The sequence below is a fragment of the Mercurialis annua genome, linkage group LG4 (assembly GCF_937616625.2).
Source record: "Mercurialis annua linkage group LG4, ddMerAnnu1.2, whole genome shotgun sequence".
Classification (NCBI taxonomy): Eukaryota; Viridiplantae; Streptophyta; class Magnoliopsida; order Malpighiales; family Euphorbiaceae; genus Mercurialis; species Mercurialis annua.
Window position 1 is genome coordinate 22774751 of NC_065573.1, and position 21455 is coordinate 22796205.

At 32.5% G+C, this 21455-nt stretch overlaps 2 protein-coding genes across 4 annotated transcripts; both read left to right on the forward strand.

Annotated features, from left to right (window-relative positions):
- Positions 1–1213: 1213 nt before the first annotated feature.
- LOC126677158 (calcium-dependent protein kinase 26-like) lies at positions 1214–5574 on the forward strand. The gene is made up of 7 exons (XM_050371647.2): positions 1214–3055; positions 3672–3815; positions 3936–4088; positions 4254–4369; positions 4616–4783; positions 4868–5086; positions 5262–5574. Exons 1-7 carry the CDS (start codon positions 2023–2025, stop codon positions 5385–5387), a joined length of 1959 nt encoding a protein of 652 aa, XP_050227604.1. The 5' UTR covers positions 1214–2022; the 3' UTR covers positions 5388–5574.
- Positions 5575–14809: 9235 nt separating this feature from the next.
- LOC126677900 (protein WVD2-like 4) lies at positions 14810–18516 on the forward strand. 3 transcript variants are annotated; one of them, XM_050372726.1, is made up of 10 exons: positions 14810–15067; positions 15247–15323; positions 15771–16061; positions 16142–16510; positions 16598–16656; positions 17011–17085; positions 17187–17268; positions 17359–17430; positions 17524–17631; positions 17762–18516. In XM_050372726.1, the coding sequence occupies exons 3-10, from the start codon at positions 15828–15830 to the stop codon at positions 18257–18259; spliced, it is 1497 nt and encodes a 498-aa protein (XP_050228683.1). In that variant the 5' UTR covers positions 14810–15067; positions 15247–15323; positions 15771–15827; the 3' UTR covers positions 18260–18516. The 3 variants fall into 3 exon arrangements, with proteins under 3 accessions (XP_050228683.1, XP_050228682.1, XP_050228684.1); XM_050372725.1 differs by having other exon boundaries at positions 14810–15032; XM_050372727.1 differs by having other exon boundaries at positions 14810–15013.
- Positions 18517–21455: the final 2939 nt, after the last annotated feature.

Genomic DNA, 21455 nt, shown 5'->3' on the forward strand with positions numbered 1-21455 from the left:
ACCAGACTTCACTTCCTCAAAACGGGACCCAGTCAATTCCGGCCAATAAAGATTTTTTTGGGTGAGTTATTGCCGTATATCCGACTTTACCATATAGGCAATCTGTCATCTACATAGAAAATTACTGGCCATAATTGAGTGGTTAACCCCCCGTTTTTGGAAAATAGAATTCCGGTTACTAAAACGTAACAAATAAAACCTCGGTAACCATTTTATAAAAAGTGTATAATTTCAATAACTGCGAAATATTTAACCCCATGTTATCACTATGCATTGTTGACCAGAAGTTTTGCAATTGGAAAACAAAACGCCAATTAGGATTTCCAGGTGTATATTATCCGTGTGTATAGGTTGGTGGAGATTTCTTTTTTCACTCAATTCTGATGTCTTGGACTTTTGCATAGTTTGAAAAGTCAGAAAACTAGTTCTTTCCAGCTGCATAGGTAGCATGCTCAATATTCAGGTTGTAGAATAGTTCCCATTTTAAGTTTCAATTGCTGTTTTTTTTTTCTTATGAATTTTAGAATTTGCCATTTTTCTCTGATTTTTAGATATTAGATAACTGAAATTTCGTTTTAAGAGGATTCTGGTTAAATGAAATTAAAATGTCATGAAGAAATTGTGGTTGTGTAAAATTTAAGGTAGAATATTAATTTTAATTCAACATTAAGGGTGAGATTTAGATTTTGGAATGAAAATTATGATAGCAGCAGATTTAGCATTTGATATCATAGATAGGTGATAAAAAGATCAACTAAATCCATGTAAATCTAACTTGTGATTTTGTTCAATAAATATTAAACGCCCTTTTTACTAGATTGCTATTTATAAGGATTCTTTTCTAAATTAGATGGATTGTTTTTCCTAATTAAACACACATAAAAAAACAGAAAAATAAAATTAAAAAGAAATCAGAAGAAGTTATTAATATAATATTGTTACAACCAAAATAAATATTTATCCATATGAACAAAAAAATTCAACTCATAAAAACAAAGCCGGCTGCCGGAGATGAAACTACAGAATTTCAGAATCCGGCATTCACATTACAAACAAACATGCACTATCTTCCAAAATCATTATAATTTAAAATAACAACTATCAAATCTTAGCCGTCCTTCTCAAAATAAACCCACAAATCCAATTATTATTATTTTTATTAATTATATGGTAAACAAATCTTGCATGTATGTTGCCCAATCATAAACTACATATAAAACTGTATTTGGAATTTTAATATGTAATTAGTTTGATTTAAAAAAGTTATGGACTAAATTGTCAAAATAGAATAAATTTGATTTATATGAATACCGTCGAACAAGTTTAAGGATCGGGATGACCATTTAGTCGATATTATAATAATAAACGCGTTGTTTTGAAACTTTCCAACAGAAAAAACGATCTTTCTTTTCTTCTTCTGCTTCCTGTCTTGTGAATTTTGTTTCTTTTAATATTTTCTTTCTTGTTTCATTGTCAAGTATTTGAAAATTAAAAACTTCCTTTAATATCATCGCTTTAACAAATCCAATTTTTAGTTCATAATAAAAAATTCCCATCAACATTAAACTTTTTTTCTATTATAAGGACCTGGTAAACCCCATTTTTCATCACCAAAGACAGAGTCTTTTTGTTGATTAATTCTCTGCTTTTCTTGAATCTTTCTTTAAATTTTTTTATGCATTAGTTTTGTATTTGACGTAGAATTTGTCAATTCAAATTGTTTATATTTATGTGTTGTTTTTCTTCAGGTTTCTTTTAAATCATCATTCTTGGATTGTTTTTGGTGTTTGTTTGTTTGCATAATTTTGTTTAAAGGGTTCATAAATTTTAAAAGTTTTTTTTCTAATTTTTTTGATTTTGATGTGTTCACTACAAAATCAAACACCCTTTAGGGAAAAAAAGAATGGAGTTTTATGATCAAATATTTGACAGAGAAACAAACAAGAACAAGAAGAGGAAGAGAAGAGAAAAAAAGATTGTGATCAAATTTTTGAGTTTTTGTTGAAAGTTTTGTTATATTAAATGGGAAATAATTGTGTTGGATCAAGAGTTTCTGATTCAATTTGGTGGCTAACACATCCAACAGATTGCTTGCTTCACCATCATCAGCATCATCATCACCATGTCAATAATAAAGAAACTGTTAAAAGATTACCTTTTAATAAACCAGAACAAGAATCTTCTACTTCTGCTTTACAGCCTCGAAATCCGCCTCTCGAGCCGATTAATACGCCTCCCGAGCCGATCAAGATAGCGAAAGAGGACATTATTACTAAACCACCGCCCGTATTGCCGTCCCGGCCGCCTCCGCCGCCTCCGTCGCTAAGACAGGAAAAACCGCCGGTACACGCCCCATTGCCGCCAAAGCCGAAACCGAAACCAAAGCCGAAACCCGAACCGGAAGAAAAGAGTACTATGCATGAACAAGTATTGGAGCAGCTTAATGTACTGGTGAATAATCAAAGAGAAGAGAAAAAACCAGATGTTGCTTCAAGAACAAGAAAGCCTCACAATGTTAGAAGATTAAGTAGTGCAGGGCTTCGAGCCGAATCCGTGTTACGAACAAGAACAGGACATCTAAAGGAACATTACAATTTAGGAAGAAAACTTGGACATGGCCAATTTGGTACTACTTTTCTTTGTGTTGAGAAAGGAACAGGAAAGGAATACGCCTGCAAATCCATAGCGAAGCGGAAATTGGCGACGGTCGATGATGTAGAAGATGTCCGGCGAGAAATTCAGATAATGCATCATTTGTCAGGCCACCCTAATGTTATATCAATCAAAGGAGCTTATGAAGACGCCGTGGCGGTTCATGTGGTGATGGAATTATGCAACGGTGGTGAGCTTTTTGATCGGATTATTAGGAGAGGCCATTATACAGAAAGAAAGGCAGCTCAGCTTACTAGAACTATTGTTGGTGTTATTGAAGCTTGTCATTCTTTAGGAGTTATGCATAGAGATCTTAAGCCTGAGAACTTTCTGTTTGTTAATGAACAAGAAGATTCGCCTCTTAAGGCCATAGATTTTGGATTGTCAATGTTCTTCAAGCCTGGTATGTTTCAGTATCGCCATTTCTTTCTTGAATTACCAAAGTTTTCTCTTATATTTAGTGTATGGTTAGAACTTCTTGAAATTGCTATCTGATTGCTATGTTGCATGGAAATTTATTGAGTCTTACGGTTTCAGTATTTCAGTTTTGTTTTTCTCTATGCTACATGGAAACTTGTCAAGTTTTATGTTTCACTATTTCATTTTTGGTTTCTCTATGTTATACGGAAACTTGTCAAGTCTTACATTTCGGTGTTTCGTTTTGCGTTTTCTCTGTTTTCCACTCGAATGGAGTCTTATGTTTCAGTGTTTTGTTTTATTTTTTATATATTGCACGGATATTCATAGTCTTGTATTTCGGTATTTCATTTTCATTTTCTTTATGTTGCACGGAGAATTTTTCAAGTACTACATTTCATTTCAGTTTCAGAAAATGCTTTTAGGCTTCGAAACTTTATATTAACATATTCTGGTAAAAAAATATGTGTTACAGTTTGTTTCAAAGTTTTCCCATTGTTGCCGTTCCCGTGCAATATATTACGGAAGATATATGAAACTAATATAATAATTTGTCTGATAGTTCTTACTGATCATCTTATTTCCTCTGCTATAATTTGCAGGGGAGATTTTTACTGATGTTGTTGGAAGTCCATACTATGTTGCTCCTGAAGTTCTGAAAAAGCGGTACGGTCCAGAATCAGATGTTTGGAGTGCTGGAGTCATGATTTATATTCTCTTATGTGGAGTCCCTCCATTTTGGGCTGGTAATAATCTCAGAGAATTTAGGTTCCTTATTGCTTTTGATAAGATTAATGTTAGCAGTTCTCGTTCTGAAACCGTATAATAATTTCCCCCTCTTCTGAATTTCCACTATTGTGATGTAGAAACCGAGCAAGAAATCTTCGAAGAGGTATTGCACGGTGAGTTGGATTTTACGTCAGAACCATGGCCTCATATCTCTGAAAGTGCCAAAGATTTAGTCAGAAGAATGCTTGTCAGGGACCCGAGAAAGCGAATCAAAGCCCATGAAGTTCTTTGTGAGTTACTCTTGATATGCTCATAAGGAATTTTCCTATTCTTGTGAGGAATTTTCCTGTATTAATGTTTGTCAGGAATTTTACCTGTAATAAACTTGTCAGGATTTTGATGTTGTCTTAATTTGCAACTTATAGCTGAGAGGCTTAAATTTACTTTTGCTTCAGGTCATCCTTGGGTTGGCGACGATGGGGTAGCTTCAGACAAGCCTCTTGATCCTGCAGTCTTAAGTCGGTTGAAGCAGTTTTCTGCTATGAACAAGCTTAAGAAGATGGCTCTAAGAGTAAGAAATAAACTGTTTGATGATGTCATAAATGAAAAATTCTTGCTCTTGTTCTTGCTTAGCATCTATGTAGCACAAAAACGAAAAATGTCAAAATAGAAAACACCGAAACGGGAAACAATGAAACAACATTTTATCTAAAAGAAAACAGGTTATATATAGAGTTTTGAAGTTTCAGGAGCGTTTGCAGAAACAAAAATGAAATGCTGAAACGTAAGACTGAAGAAGTTTGCTATCTGCGTGTAGGTTATTGCTGAGAACCTTTCGGAGGAAGAAATTGCAGGATTAACCGAAATGTTCAAGACGATAGATACAGATAACAGCGGTCAGATTACTTTTGAAGAACTCAAAGTAGGACTCAAAAGATTTGGTGCAAATCTCAATGAGTCCGAAATTTATGATCTAATGCAAGCGGTAAGCATCATAACCGATTACGAATCGTGTTCGTGTCTTTTCCGTGGAATGAATTTTTGATATGATGATGAAATTGAAATGCAGGCTGATATTGACAATAGTGGGACAATAGACTATGGAGAGTTCATAGCAGCAACATTAAACAAAGTTGAAAGGGAAGATCATTTGTTTGCTGCATTCTCATACTTTGACAAAGATGGAAGTGGCTATATCACTCTTGATGAACTCCAACAAGCTTGTGTTGAATTTGGCATGGAAGATGTTCATTTAGAAGAAATGATTCAAGAAGTTGATCAAGATAATGTGAGTACTCTTATTTATTATCTTGAATATATCAGTAGGATGTGCAAAAACCGAAACAAACCGAATAATCGAACCAATTCCGATAAATTTGGTTTGGTTTGTTGAGACTATAAAAATTCTGATTTTTCGGTCCAGTTTCGAAATTTGAAGAATTGGATTGTTTTGTATATGACAGGACGGTCGGATAGATTACAAAGAGTTTGTGGCAATGATGCAGAAAGGGAACAGTGAAATGAGTAAGAATGGATTAAAGGGTAGAAGTTTAGGCATTGGATTTAGGGAGGCACTCCAAGTTTGTTGACAGATTGGTCCAAATTAATTAGTTTTGTTTTCTATTTATAATATAGATTTCTTCAACCAAGTAAATACTAGACATTAATTAATGTTTTGGTCTCAGGAGTTTAGTGTGTATATACTAAATATGTATACCATCTGATTCAAAACACAGATTACTATTCCTAAATCATATTTCAAAGTGAGTTTATATATATTTTCAGAGCACAAATTGGCATGGATAGAGTAATATTATATGTTTCGACAAAATTATCATTTATTTAATATGAACCTGTTTATTCATATACATATATATAAAAACATTTTTGACAGTCAGTCACCACCGATCATAATTTGTTGTATCGATTGTTTTTCTGCCCCTTTTAGCGTTATTTGTTCTTTCAATTGTCTCTAATTATTTCTCTTTTTTCCCGCCCCCTTTTTTTGGTTCTACCACTATTTTTAGAAATTTATAAAAATGTGTTTATAAGTGTATAATTAGCATTTTCAATAGTGTAAATTCTCAGAATGTTTTGGATCAATGTTCTTCAACAAACTTGCATACCCATTAAGGATTGGTAGGATAATGCAAATGGCATATTTATAGGTACTATATAAATAGACTTTAATTTGCATAATAATAATTGAGGCATTTCCTTGTGTGGTTGTGTTTTCTCCTTTTAAGGAAAATATTTTTATTACAAAAATTCAGATGAAAACAGAATTCTAAATCAAAATATTTCATTTTAAAAATAACTTAAAATAATTTAATTAAATGACCCTTTTTTCAGAAATTATACCAATAAAAATGTCTTATTTTACTAAATTCTAGAAAAATTTAAGTTTTTCACTTAATTTAATATTACAGACTCAAAGTATATCAAAATAGAATGTCCATTCTGATTTTTATTATAGAGAGGAGATAAGCTTGGCTAATGCATCATATAAATGGCATTAACTAATAATTGCTTGAGAAATTGATAGCGATAGCTCAACTTATATTTCTTCTATTGTCTCCTCTCATAGATAATTCAATGATTTTGACAACTAATTTTCTCTTTGAAACTTCAATATCACAAATAAGCTTTGTTAAACTTACTTAATTAGTCATACAAATTATGAATTCTCTTTTTCAATTTAGACAATCTAGTTTCTTTTTTAATTTCTAATATTTTTTTCTCTTATCGTTCACTTTAAAAGAAAAAAAAATCTTAAATATCTTAAAAGAAAGAAGGAGTCTATGAGAATTTTAATTTGCAACATTACAATGGAAAACTTTTTTTGAGAAGGAAATTGAAAACTTAACTATTAGTACTATAATGACATTCTAAAATTATTCCTTAAATTCAACAATTAATATAAGCATGAACTTACATTTGATTTAGAAGTGGGGATATTTAAGTTGCTTTAAAACAAAAATTACCGCACATGTGATTATATTCGACTTGAATTGAATTAGTTGACAACACATATCAAATGATTATATAAAAAATAAACTTTTTCAATATTTCATGCATGCAGTGTTTAAAAAAATTAAATAGGCAGATGATCTCTGATATTTATAATTTTTGATTAAAACATTCAAAAATACGTTTTTTTTGTTGGATCTAAACTTTCAAAATAATAAATTTTAGCTTAGTTTTCTATTTTCAGTTTCGATTGCAACCAAGTGGAGCAAAATTTAAATATGTGTTTCATATTGCTTCAATCTAAACAAATAACTATAATTAAAAATAAAAAATAAAAAATAAATTAAAATTGACGATTTTAAATATTTTATTTAGTATTTATTATATATATCAACTAGCGTCCCTCAAGCAATGCAATGCACAACCCACATAATCCCGGCTAAGCTAAAAACTAAAAACCAAACAAAACAAAAACCATAAACTGGGTCCCATGTCCTTCATTAATCATTGGAGGCTCTCAATCCAACGGCTCTGGGTTATCCTCCATCAAGCTGCGGCTGCATCATCAACGCACGTTATGACAGCTCAGAATCGGTTGGTGTTACATACTTACATGGTAGTGATGGGCCCCATTGTTGTCCTGGTCTAACGTGAGAGACCAATCATGCTGCTTGATTTGTCCACGTTAGCACTGAGAGGGCGACACACCCACCTGTGACCTGTAAGATAGTGGAGCCTACATTTGTATAATAAGTTTCTACACCCCCACGTTGTTAAACAGTATGTTCTGTTGTCTTCAATCATGGGTTCTTGTTTTTTATTACCATAATGCCCTTTATGCTAACAGTTGTAACTTCCTCCTCCCGTACAAGTTAAAAAAAAGTATTACATTTATATTATACCATTGAGTCTAAAAAAATCCTAAAGTGATTTTATGTAAATAAGTTATTATTTTAAAATAAAATTTATAAAACATATAATTACTCGATTTATACTTTATGTAGATAATATTCGTTAACTAGTCTAAGTCTTCGGATCTGCGGACAATCGAATTAAAATTTAATTTAAACAATAATTTATTTTTAGCATTTTTAATATAAAAACATCAAAAAATTGTAATTTATAAACTAATAAAAATCTATTTTAATGTTCTAGAAATTAATTATTTTACAATACACATAATTATCTATTAATGGCTACTTTAAAAAATAAATAAGTTTAAAAAATATTTTATTCAATTTAAAAAGTAATGAAAATTATATGATAAAATTATCTTTAAAAATTAAATAAATATCTCTAAATTTGAAATTTTTGAGAATACTCATTTAGAATAAGTATTTTACTCAAATTAAAAATTAAAATTATCTATTAATAATAAATTAAATAGAAATTCATTGTTTTATTTATATTAAAAATTAATAAAAATGCTCCTTTGAACCTCTCAATTGAATAAATATATAGATGTATTAATAATCTTAGTTATTAGCATCAAAATACTGACTATCTAATCTTAATATTGGTCAAAATATTATTATACCTAGTGTAACATTGTTTTAGCTGTTTTTTTTAAATCATTATATAATTGAGAAACTAATTGATGCAATACTTATATTGAATAAATTTTAAAAGTTTGATTAAGTAAGAATTAATAGGATTGTAAATTATTTGTAAACTAAAGTAACAATCAATAAATTTGTAATCTCTTTTACTTGATAAAATGTAAAGATCATACGAGGATTACTTTTTAAATTATTGTACTGCACTTTATGTTTTCAGGCTGAATAATTTATTTCATTTATAGGCTCTAAAAGCACAAATAAACAGAATTTCCAAGAATTATTAAGATATTAAAAGAAAAAGGAGATTACCCTAATTGCCATAATAAGGTGAAACAAAGGTATCAATCAAACATAAAATCGCTAATACAGCTTGCAATATGCTTAATTTAGTGAGTAGGGACTACCAAATATCTCATGTTTGACTATTTGATTCTTAAAGATATTCCAATTACCAAATAACCCATTTAGCATATACTTTCTCCATCCCAATAGAGTCGTCCACTTTAAAAAATATTTTTATCCCAAAACTCTTGTTCACTTTCAAATGATAATTAACTTTTACACTCAATTTTCCTATATTACCCTTATTTAAAATTCACTAATGAGTAAATTAAAAATAATTTGCAAATGGACCCTATATTAAATAAGGGTATGACAAGAAAAGTAAGAATTTTTTTACAAAATCCATAAGCAATAATTGCTTTTCTTAAACTGTGTGATAAAGGCAAAGTGGACAACTCTATTGGAACGGAGGGAGTAGTATATACAACGGAAATGACTCTTCTCATGTTCAAATTCTCTTCATTTTTCTAAGTCTATTTAGATGGATGACACAAAAATAAAACACCAAAATGTACCGAAAATCACCAATTTTCGTATATTTTTTAAATTTAACATAATTTTTTTTTTTTGCATATTGAAATTCAATTTTTTTATAACTCTTATGGTCTTAATTGCAAAAAATTAGAAAGTTTGTATTAAATATGCCAAATTAAAAATTATGTTAAATATTAAAAAGACGAGAAAGTTGGTGATTTTTTATGCATTTAACCCAAATAAATACAACCAAAAATCTTAGGTTTAATAGGAAACAAAATTTTATTAGGAAAATAAACTTTGCAGTAGAAACAACATCAGACTAATAATATTTAAAAATCTGCATTTGAAATAACAAAGTTCTAACTGTTTCAGTAAGATGTTTATTTTTTCTTTAAGCAACTCCATTTTAAAATGGTGTGTCCACACACGGATTTTAGTGAAACATATCATGATTCACCATATAATTTTGAAAGGTTATTGACAAATATTATTTTAAAGTATCACTTTTTAAAATTTGTACAAGCTTATTAAATTGAGTTTGAATCTCAACGTATAAATTAGTAAATGAGAGTATAATTATGAACGATTTTTCATCAAATATAACCATGTCATTCGAGAGTACACTTTTAACCGTAATTGGATAAGGACTCCAAACATCAGAGTATACTAATTCAAAAGGTACACTAACTCGCTTATTGCTTCTTAGACTAGAACTAAGACGAGGATGTTTTACAAACTAACAAGACTCATGATCTATAGACAACGTACTAGAAAATTAAGAAATTTTTTTTTTTAATAAATGGAGAGAAGGATGAACAAACTGACAATGTGTTTTAAAAGGAGTTACAATTTCCGGTGTAAGCAATAGATTATGGTATTTTCTGAATTAAGGATGTATAATCCTCTAAATTCATGTCCATTAATAATAATCTTTTTCGTAATAAGATTCTGAAACAAATAGTATTGGGAAGAAAGGTGAAATAACAATTCAAAGCACGAGTAAGTTTATTAACAAACACCAAGTTGAAAGATAATTAAACTAAACTGAGAACAAGTGTCAATGGTAATTGTCTGTCCATGTGTCTTTCTAAATCCTAATTTTGATATATACAATCAATTGACATTGTTATTTATGTGTTTTAACGCTTTTCATTTTTGTGTAGAAAATCTCTGTTTTTGACCATTTTTACATTATAAATTAACGATTGTTCACTTTCTTGAATGATTGTTCACTTTCTTGAACGGTTCACTCTGTTTGAAACGAGGTCATTTCGTATTCTTTCAAAGAATTACCTTGAGCCATGTTTGAACGATCGTGCCTCTCTTATTGGACGATCGTGCACGTTAGAAATTGTTTGCTACTTCAACTCAGAATTATGGACGGGCTCTTGAACAATCGTTCACATTGTTATGAACAATACTTCACAATGTTGAACGATCGTTTGCAACTACTTATTTTCAAATAATATTGACCGTTGGAAATGAACGATCGTGCGCCCCATTTTGGACGATCATCCATAATGTCCTGCAAACTTATTAATGAAGAAAGAGAAGCCAAAATAACAGGAAATTTTAGGATTGGAGCACTGAGACTTTGCCAAATCATCCAAGAGTCTATAAAGACTTGTTCTAACCATTTGAGTTAGGTTAAAACAATTATTGCAAAAATTTAAAGCTTTCAACAATCCTCTTAAACTCTTCTTTATTGTGCATCAATTTTCTAGTTAGCTAGAGCATTAATTGTTTTTCTTTGTTGCTTATTGATTAAATCTTATAAAAATCAATTAGTTGTAAGTTAGGGGTTTAGTTTTGAGAAAACTCCAAATTTGGTGTTTAGCTTTAAATCACATTTTGTGTAACTTTTAATCAAGTTTATTTTAGTGAAAATCTCAATTTTTGATTGAGCAGTGGATGTAGGTTTGTGTTTAATCTGAATCAATTTAAAATATCTTTGTGTTTTTCTTAAACCTTAACTTTTTCTACTTTCTTTTTAAACAAATTTTAATTTTTTAATTTATCTTAATTCACCTCGGTTGCTATAGTGATTTCAATTAGTGTTAGAGTTTAGTCGCTCAATTCGTTTGTTTAATTGCGAGTTCTACGATCTAAATAGCAACCGAAAATTTCTCTCATACAATTAGACCTTTCTTAAATGGCACAAATTATCATAATTGAAAATTCTGGATGAAAAACTATCTACATATGAAAGGAGTAAATCTTTGAAATATCGTTATTAAGGGTTATGAAACTCAAACAATAGTGAATGATGATTTTCTTTATCCATGACCAAGAGATGAATGAATCAAGTAATAAAAAAGCAAATGTCCTGGACCGGAAGACAATTTTGTTATTGTTGCTTCTTTTTGTTAATTAGAAATGTTAAGAGTGCAGCATTGTTTGAGTACACAAGATATGTAGTAAACTACCGAGAATTATTATGGAAGATGATGCCACATAGTTCAACCTTTTTAAACCGAAAATCATGAAAGACGATGATGTTTGGATTTTTAGTTATGGTTTCAATGACATGAAACTCAATTTTAGCTCTGACATGTAAACTTTCAGTTGATGGACAAAATTGTAAAAAATATATCATATATTTTTTTATTTAAATATGGAATGAACAACATTGTATTTTTTATTTAGAAAAACAATGTTGTGATCGGAGCGGGGTTCAGGGCCGCTCGCTCAAGGTTTATGGTTGACTTCTCGATCTGGAAATGGTGTGAAAAATGGAGTCGGCATCTAGTTCAACTAGGAAATTCCTTTTAACCGACTAGATAACCTTACTCGCCTCCGGTAAAATTATGGTGCATCGGACCAAAGACTAAGGTTCGTGAACCTCCCCGAGACTCTTGTGCTTGACTTATCTGTTACCGGCTTTATTTACAGGACATATTCGTATTTATTCTCATCTCAACAGTGTATGTAGTTCACATGATATGAAAGTTGTAAATAAACAAGTATGAAAGTAATAAACACGTTTGACGCGCATATGGCTCGATCTGGACTAGCATTTGAGGCAAGTAGCAGGTACTCCTAAATATACATCTAACCTTAGAGGTTCCTAGCAAATAGCGTAAGTCTGGCTGGTCTGGATATTTTACATGCACAAAGCCTAAACCGGATGTATAAGTGCAATTGATTGATTTTATTAGGTGATTTTGAAAAACCTATATAACAGTTACTATATTTTTGTGGTAGTCCTACGATGTGTAAGTGATGAGCCGTAATTGCATTAATGGGCCAATTTTAAGTGATTAGTCCTTTAACCGGTTATTATTTAATTTGGAATGTTTTTTAAAAGCAAGTAAACAGTGCTGGCATTCTCAGGGGCAGTTTGATATACATAAAAGTTTAGCAATACTTTTTAACCTCGTTGACTTGGTACCTAGTACTTGCGCGGATTTTGACTATCGGTCTGGTCAGAATGGGCTCTCGGTCAGATCACGTGAGTTGTGCGTCTCGCCAATTCGGTTCTACTGGTTTGATCCAGAGTCAATTTTGAATTCTAGATAGCCCAGAATTGGCTCTGAAAGTAGCTGGTTTGCTGGGCCTCGGGCTCGTGGGCCCGGTTTATACACTATATTATATATTTGGACTTCTGAGTCTGTTTTGCATCGGGTCTGCCCCGTTACAATACAAACTATTATTCTACATTAAATTATCTACGTCTGGGTTCAAACTAGGCTTGATTCAGAGTGCAGATGGGCCTAGAAACACGTTTTGAAATTCGGATCGAAGCTGGAAGGATCTGGAAGCGAATCTGGGAGGCTGAGGATCGAAAAACACGGTGTCAGCTTAAGCTTCCGGCGCCGGCAGGATTAGATGGCGGCGTCGGCGCCGGTTACAGCGGCGGGTTGACAACAATTCCGGGATTTTTTATTTTGCGTGGTTTTCATTCTTTTCAAGTCCGTTTCTCATGAAAAAGTAGTCAAAATTGTATAAAATCGAATAAGAAATCCAAATATGGCATAATCAGAGTGTTTCAAGCTCATCTAAACAAAAATTAATTCTTGGCAGCAAGTATGAAATTTGGTTTTTCATGGGTAAAAGAGTTAAAATCACCTAAAAACATGTTTTCTAAGAGTTTTAAATTAATATGTCTATTATCGAATTTCATGACAATTTATTAAAAATACTAAATTGATTAATTATAGCAATATTGATGAAAAAAACAGTAAAACTATCTAAACATGCATCCTAAGCACACAATCACAACAATTATGTCAATTATATATATATATATATATATATATATATATATATATATATATATATATATATATATTCCTGGAAAATCAAAGAAACATAATAAGAGGGTCCACAGAATTACTGGTTTGAGTCATTAGCTCGTTTATTGGCAAAATTGATGCAGAATCCAGCGTCGAATCCGTGTGGATGTTGCGTTCTTGGAGAATTAACACGCGTTTCAGTGTTTTTAGGACCTGAATTAATGTAATTTTGTGTGTTTGTGAGGTGAAGAATTCAGATATGGTTATTCTAGGGTGGGGCCAAATTTTACTTAATCTTTTCTAGGGTTTGTATGCCACCTTTTACCAGACTGGTTTAAGACTGTATTTATAGGGTTTAATTAGGTTTAGGGTTAGCTTAAGTCAGTGTTTTAAAAACCGAACCGGTGGCCGAACCGGTGAGGCCACCGGTTTCCGGTTTAACCGGTTCAATGACCGGTTCAACCGGTTCAATGACCGGTTCAACCGGTCCAACCGGTCCAACACCCGATTTTTTACCGGTTCAATCTGGTTCAGCCCGGTCCAACCCGGTCCAATCAAAAGATCCGGTTTTTCACCTTTTCAGACCGGACCACTGACCGGTTCGCGGTTCAACCGGTCCGACCGGCCGGTCCGGTCCGGTTTTTAAAACACTGGCTTAAGTGTATTTACAAGTTCATCCTAGTTAGAGTTTGGTTAGGGGTTGAAGAAGTGTTGAATGATAAGTCTAGATGTATTTAGGATTAGGATTTAATTTTCGGATTTAGACTTTATAGCTACTTAACAAAGTGCCTAAAAGTGTCAAGAAAGGCTAATAAATTCCTACGGGTTTGATTATAGTCAATTCCAGTCCGTAAAACTTGCAAATTGACCCATAAACTTTTAAGACATTGCAGTTAGTCCAATTTCTGGATTTAGATTACGATCTCTTGGGATTTTTATGGCTATCTACGCCTAATTGCGTTTTAGTCCTTCAAATTTGCAACTGTGCACAGATTGCGCCTGCTTAGATTCCAGCAAGTAAATCGAAATCTCGCCACCCGGACATATATCTCTGAAAATCATCATGGGACGCTTCATTTTCTTATCATTTTTTACATGTCCGAGAAATAGGTGTCTAGAGATGTCGTTTAGCTTTTTTAGTCATACTTTGACTCTGTTACGCCATATAAATTTTTAGTTGTTGTATAACGTCATAGAGCTTTAAAAAACAGTATATTACAAATTGTAAAATTTTATAGGAATGTTTAAATTAAGAAGTATTATATTTTTACAAAATTGACCGATTTTAGACCATTTTATAATTTTCCTAAAAAGCCCTAAAATTAAGGTGTACATGGTGTCTTAGAAGCAAAAGTAGAAAAACAAATGCCTTGTGCATGTAAAAGCATAATTATTATAGTAAGAGTTAAAAATGGAAAATGAAAACTGCAGAATGGCAAAATGGTCAAACTGCCTGATGAATCAGCCTATCCATTTCCATTTCCGTTTCCTTTGATGGCAATCTCTAATTTTCTTGCCCCATCTTCCTCCTCTCTCCAACCAGAAACACACTCACATATTTTCTTCTTCCTCTATACTCGGCTTCTGTTTTAGCTCTACTTTTTCCTATTTGCTCTTCAGTCCTTTTCAACAGTTACTATCCTTTACTCGGGTATACTTTTCTTTGTTTTTAATGTCTTGTTTTTGGTAAGTTCTTATGTTTTGGTTGGTGGGTGGGTTAGTTTGGGTTTTTGATTCTGATTTGATATTTCGAATCTTTTGAAGTCTTGGGTTTTAACGGTTCTGTGATTTTGAATTGTTTTACTGGGTATTAGATTGTCAAATTTTAAGTGGTGTTGAATCAATTGTGTTTTTGAACTTTGCAGGTTATGATTTGACTTATTTTTCTCTGGATGCTGAAGAATTAAGTGTATCTGAATTTTGAAAATTTGGTTTCGATCAGGTAAATTTTGACTTCTGTGTGGGATACTGCATTTGATTACCTTAGTAATCTAAACCATTGCTTAGTGAATTTTCACTTGTCTACTTCTGAGTTCTTGGTTTCATGATTTTCCAGAGTGAAAGTTTAAGACTTTTGTGTTTGAATGTTGACTTATGCTGGATCTGACTGCTCTTGCTATGCTTATTTGTTTCACTTTGTTGAGCATACATTTGAATCTTACTGGTTTTTGGTTGCTAAATAGTTGACTGCTTGATCATTCATGTAAATCTCCATTACTCTACTTAGCTTGCTAAGATATCTTCAATTTTACTGGACCAAAAATGTTAACTTATCTGTATGGTGGCCACTGTTAGTTAATTTATTTTGGCCATTGTTATCCAATTTATGTTATGTGCAGCAATCAGGAATTTCGGTTGCTAACTTTCTCGGCTTATTCTGTTACTGCAGTTTGACTACACTGCCATTGCAATATTGCAGTCTTTCGTTGTGAGATTCTGTGAAGAAATGGAGTCTGAGAATGCTATTGTCTTGAAGGATGAAGGCGTCATCGAGAAAGTTGACCATGAAGAATCTGTTGCAGCGCCAACAGAAGAAGAAAAAATTGCCGAAAATGGTGAAGGGCCTACAATTGCTGAAAATGGTGAAGGGCCTACAATTGCCAATGATACGACTAAGAATATTGTAAATGATGGTGCCAAAGCAAACGTTTCTGAGAGAAAAACCTCACATTCCTTAAAGGTACCATAGAAAGATTTAGAACTAGAAATGTTATAGTTTTAAATAACTTGTTATATTGATTTGTCATAGTCTGTGTTCAGGAATCAGCACATACTTTTGGTGCAAAGAACAACAAATTGGCAAAAGATAAGCCTAATTTGAAAAGCTCTGGTCCATTTTCTCGTAACCAAAAGCCTTCGCTTTCTCAAAGTCTTTCGTTTCCTGCAAAAGGAATCCGCAGTGATAACATGAGAATGAGCATTGACGGAAAAAGCATGACCAAACATGCTAAAGATGATGGTAGAAAAGGTCAGGTTAATTCAAATGGATCAACCGCTTCAATGTCACGTTTAAGTCGACCAATCAGGCGTGCATCCACCGGATTGAACTCAAAGGAAACCAATGAAAATGGTACTAAGCCTGTTCCCAGGAGGATTTCTGTAGCTGCCATTCCAAGCAAACAGGCTTCCGTAAGATTTTGTGTTAAATTTCTTCCATTCAGCATTTTCTTTGTTTTACTAATGCCTTTTCTTATCTTCATTGTTGGTTCTTACCAGCCTGTAAAGCTGAATCCTTTGAATGAATCCACCACATCCCCTCCTGCTGAAGGTTCAGAGTAAGTCATAACATTTGGAAACTGGGTGCATTTTCTCTCATTTATCTGTTGATAGAGCACTATGTTGCACGGAAGCAAAATGCTGAAACGCAAAATAGTGATATGACATTTTCTATAAGAATGGGTTATAAATATTAAATTTTGGAGTTTCAGAAGCATTTTTAGAAATAGAAACAAAACGCTGAAACGTAGGACTCGATAAGTTTTCGTACAACACCTGCTATTGGATGAGACAGCTTTGTCAAAAATTATCAAGAGTTATGTAGAAAGTAGATTCACGGAAAGCACAAATCAAACTTATAAGTTTATGCTTAATGGCTAAACTTCTTCAACTCTTATGAATTTGTGTTGCAGGTCATCTGATCAAAATTTAAAGCCCGAGACGACCACATTGGCAAGCAAAGAAGATGATGACATTCATTCTACTTCGTATGATTTTTGTCTTAGACATTCACTATTTTTGATAGATCATTTTGCATGCTAAGCATTAAAGTACTAATAAATGAAGTGTTATTTGTTATTATTATCAGAACTGCCACTCCGCGTTCACGGAGAACTAGTAGTTCTACCTTTTCCTTCAGATTGGAAGAACGTGCAGAAAAACGGAGAGAGGTTGATAAGCGTCAACTGTCCTTTCTTCAGCTTGTTTTGCTTTTCATTATGATTAAAATTTTAATTGTATTATGGCCTTTTCTATTCCAGTTTTTCTCAAAAGTGGAAGAGAAGATAACTGCTAAAGAAATAGAAAAAAATAATCTGCAGGCAATGTCAAAGGTAAATGTCATTTTATCCTGAATTAGTATTCTTTTAGTTCTAATATGTATGAAACGTTTAAATTTAAATACATTTTTTTATGATGGTATGCAGGAGAATCAAGAAGCCGAAATTAAGAAACTAAGGAAGAGCTTGACATTTAAAGCTACTCCTATGCCAAATTTCTATAAAGAGCCTCCTCCAAAAGCTGAACTGAAAAAGGTAATACGCTCATCATTGACAATTATGCAAAAAGACGTTTCCTGTCAGTTGTGATATTTGTTAGTTTACTTATGAGCGTATTTTCTACTACTACTCGAATAGAAGATACTAATTAACTGCTTTATATCAGATACCAACCACCCGTCCAAGATCGCCAAAGCTTGGAAGGAGCAAAACCTTAACTGCTTCAGTAAACAGCTCCATGGAGGGTCTCGGGTCTTCTCTTAGCCCGCGATCATCTCAGAGTCCACGTCCTTCTTCGATCCAAGAACCAAGCAAATTAACCAAGGGAATTCAAAGAAATGCTAACAAAGACAATGTTGCTTCAAAAACATTGATTAGGAAGTCTCAACCCAAGCTTCAGCCTCAGCGGAGTAAGGTCAATGGAACCGAAGGAAAGGCGGTTAAGTCCAAACCAAAGCCTGCAGAAGCAGAGAACCACAACTCTGAAGCATGTGTTGAAATAGCTGAAGAAAATCATATTAGTTCGGAGGTGAACCTCCCTATATGCGAGAATGTCATCGAGGTGTTGCCTGAAAATTATACTGCTCCGGATGTCAACGGACCGATGCTGAGTCCACCGAACCACTCTGAGATTATGCCCCAAGAGGTCACAGTTGGAGGTTGAGAACATTTTTTTTTTATTATTGCTATTATAATTATATCTATAGAATATTCATTTTCCAAATTTCATGTTGTGAATAGTATTGTTGTATTTTTGGGGTGTGACATTTTTCTTGGGTTGTGGATATATTGTAGAAGTCATATACATCAATATTGCATAGGTTAAATGTAAGCATGTGTATTTTTTTATCATTCAATTGTATGGCAGTATTTGACAATACTTTATAGTTCATTTAATTAATTTTATTTATTGTTTTATAATTTTCTTTCTTTTGATTATGGTATATATTACAGAAATCAAACATGATCAAATGGTCTGGAATTGTATGATCTCACGCTTCAAATTGTATTACTTCGACGTAACTCAACTTTTAATAGATAGTCCAACGAAATATTCATGTCATTGCCCCTGTACAACTATAATAAATGTGTTTTTTTTAACGAAAACTCACTCCTTTTCCACGGGGATGTGGACCGCCCGTAACATATTTGACAATTTTGGACTACAATAATTAGCAGTTTCAACCACTCTATATATTAAAATGGGTGTAGTCGAGATTTAAATATGTGACCATAGTGTCTAAGTGGTTGAGACTCAGGAATCAATATACCCTTTATGGAGGAACCCTAGATTCCAAGCAAATTTCCGATTAATTTGGCGCTACACACATGATGGGGAGTATACGGTGAAGTCGGGGTACTATACGGCTCTGGAAGGGGAAAGAGGAACAAGTGATAATATAGAAGAAATGGATCAAAGGAATATGAAGAGTGAAGACTGGAACTGCTTTGGAATCTGAATGTCCCAAACAAACTTAAAGTGTTTATGTGGAAACTTCTATGGAATGGAACACCAACAGCAGACAGAAGCAATAAACTTCAGACTAAAAACTGATCACAAATGTCCTTATTGTAATCAGACAAACTGAGAATGGTGCACTGAGACAATGCCAGATACAAATTAAGTCAAGAGTATAGCAGGCAAAGTCAATAATCATTTGCTATGATGGTGCGACCATTCAGAACTTAAAATGTGGAACAGTGGCATGCATAGCAAAAATTGACAGAAGGAGAATGTTTGGGACAATTCTCCAGATCTTTCCGAGGAATTTAGGATCCAGGTATTATGGAATTCCTAGCACTAAGGGAAGCAGTTTCATGGAGTACTATCATTAATATTATCATATCTTATCATAACTTTATCATACTGTTGTTATAATTTTATCATAATTTTTGCATAATTTATTTTATAATAAATTAAAATTAGATAATAATTTCATAACACTATCATAATATTATCATAACCTTTATCACAACTGTATCATAATATTATCATAACTTTCATCACAATTGTATCATAATATTATCATAAGAATATAATGTAAAATAAAACGCGTGATTCATTAAGTGAAAGACGCTAACCGAATAGTTAGAGATGCCGCAAGCAAAGATCATATAGATTCTACGTACTAATCTTATCATAACCTTATCATAATATTATCATAATTGTATTGTGTTAAATTATATTTACGTACTTTATTATTGATTTTATTATAACCTTTTTATAATGAATTGTAACCTTGTCATAAGGTTATGATACGGTTATGATAATCTTATGATACATTTATGATAATAGAATATAAAAACACATGTTTTCTTATCAAAACACTATTTTACAGCAAAAAAACGTTTTTATGAAGATTTTAATGTCTGAAACTGAAATAATTGTTTGTAATTATTTCCAAACTGAAATAAATATCAACAATCAATATTAAAAACTAATTTTATTGGTCTTTCTTCAAATTTATAATTTAGAAGAAATATTTTTAAAGAGAGAAAGAGAAAACAAAAATTGTACAAATTAATTTTAGATTATTTTTTAAATCTAAAGTAAAATAAACCACTATAATCACTGGGAGTTAAGAAAACTTGCTAAAATTGAATATGGAGGAGCGGTGAAACAAGACGACAACAATTTAAAGAAAAAATGACGGAAAGGAAAAGAAAATAGATGGAGAAGAAGAGAGATAAAAAGAGAAAGAAATGGTATACATAATATTTTTATTAACAATGTAGGTATTAATATAACAAAAACAGGTTTTACAGTAAAATGTAATAAGTCTAAATACCGAGAGTATTTTTTTTAGCATATGAGGTGAGATTTTATAAATATATTTAAAAATAGCGTGTTTTTCATAATATTTTCAAAATTTTAAGGGAAAATTATTAAAACTACCCTAGTTTTGAAAAGTAATTGCAAACTTTTTTGTCAAGATTTTTTAATTACGTTCGGTATCATGTTTGATAACTCTTTTTTTAATGAGGGCTTCATTCACACAAACACTCAGTCACCACCTCATTCCTCTTAATATCAAATTTTTATCTTCCTATCTTTCTCTCAAAATTCATATCTCAAATCTTTCTTTTCCTCTTAAATCTCTATTTTTCAATCAATGGCGTCTACGAGCAGAAGAAACCGTCGTCGATCACATCAGGAAACAAAAATAAAACATCGTTGTCGTCGTCTTTCTTCTGTTGGTATTGTGTTCGAGAACTCTTCATCGTCGTCATCATCGTTTTTTTCCAGTGGTGTTATCACGAGTCTGCTCCTTTTACTTTGTCGTATTTTATAATTGCTTAGAATTTTTCTATACGGATCGCTACTAGAAAACAGCTGATTCACGACCAATTTTAGCAATAGATCTCTATTTCATCGCTAAATTGGTCAATTACCGCCCAAATTGCCGACGGATATGTAATCTGTCGACAAATTCCCAAAAAATAAGGCGGGAAGAAGGCGGGAGCCTTCGCGCCTTTCTTTAGCGGCAGAGAAGTTAAGTGAAACTCAGCGTTTCACTTAACCAATTTAGCGACAAATTCTTTTATCTGTGGCTAAATCGATCCGTTAATGAAACGAATCGTTTCATTAACGCATCAGCGATGGATGTTTTGTTTTTAGCAAAGAATTCAGTTCGTCGCTTAAAAAAAGCGTATATCGCGTTCCTTTCCTCTTCCCCTCATTTCTGATTTTTCCAAATCCCTAAACCATATTTTTCTTTTCCTCCTCCTCCCTTTATAACCGGCCTAATTCCCCCCTCCTCCCTCCATCACCGGCCGTTTTTCTCTCCTCCATCACCAACAACGGTTTTCCTCTCCTCCCTCCCTCCTCCTCAACTGCATCAAATCCACCACCGCTCGCC

Coding starts and splice junctions, on each gene's coding strand:
- LOC126677158 (XM_050371647.2), top strand. CDS start 2,023: ATGGGAAATAATTGTGTTGGATCAAGAGTTTCTGATTCAATTTGGTGG. Junction 4,089..4,253: donor CAAAGCCCATGAAGTTCTTT/GTGAGTTACTCT, acceptor CTTTTGCTTCAG/GTCATCCTTGGGTTGGCGAC. Junction 4,370..4,615: donor TTAAGAAGATGGCTCTAAGA/GTAAGAAATAAA, acceptor ATCTGCGTGTAG/GTTATTGCTGAGAACCTTTC.
- LOC126677900 (XM_050372726.1), top strand. CDS start 15,828: ATGGAGTCTGAGAATGCTATTGTCTTGAAGGATGAAGGCGTCATCGAG. Junction 16,657..17,010: donor CCTCCTGCTGAAGGTTCAGA/GTAAGTCATAAC, acceptor TTTGTGTTGCAG/GTCATCTGATCAAAATTTAA. Junction 17,269..17,358: donor GTGCAGAAAAACGGAGAGAG/GTTGATAAGCGT, acceptor TTTCTATTCCAG/TTTTTCTCAAAAGTGGAAGA.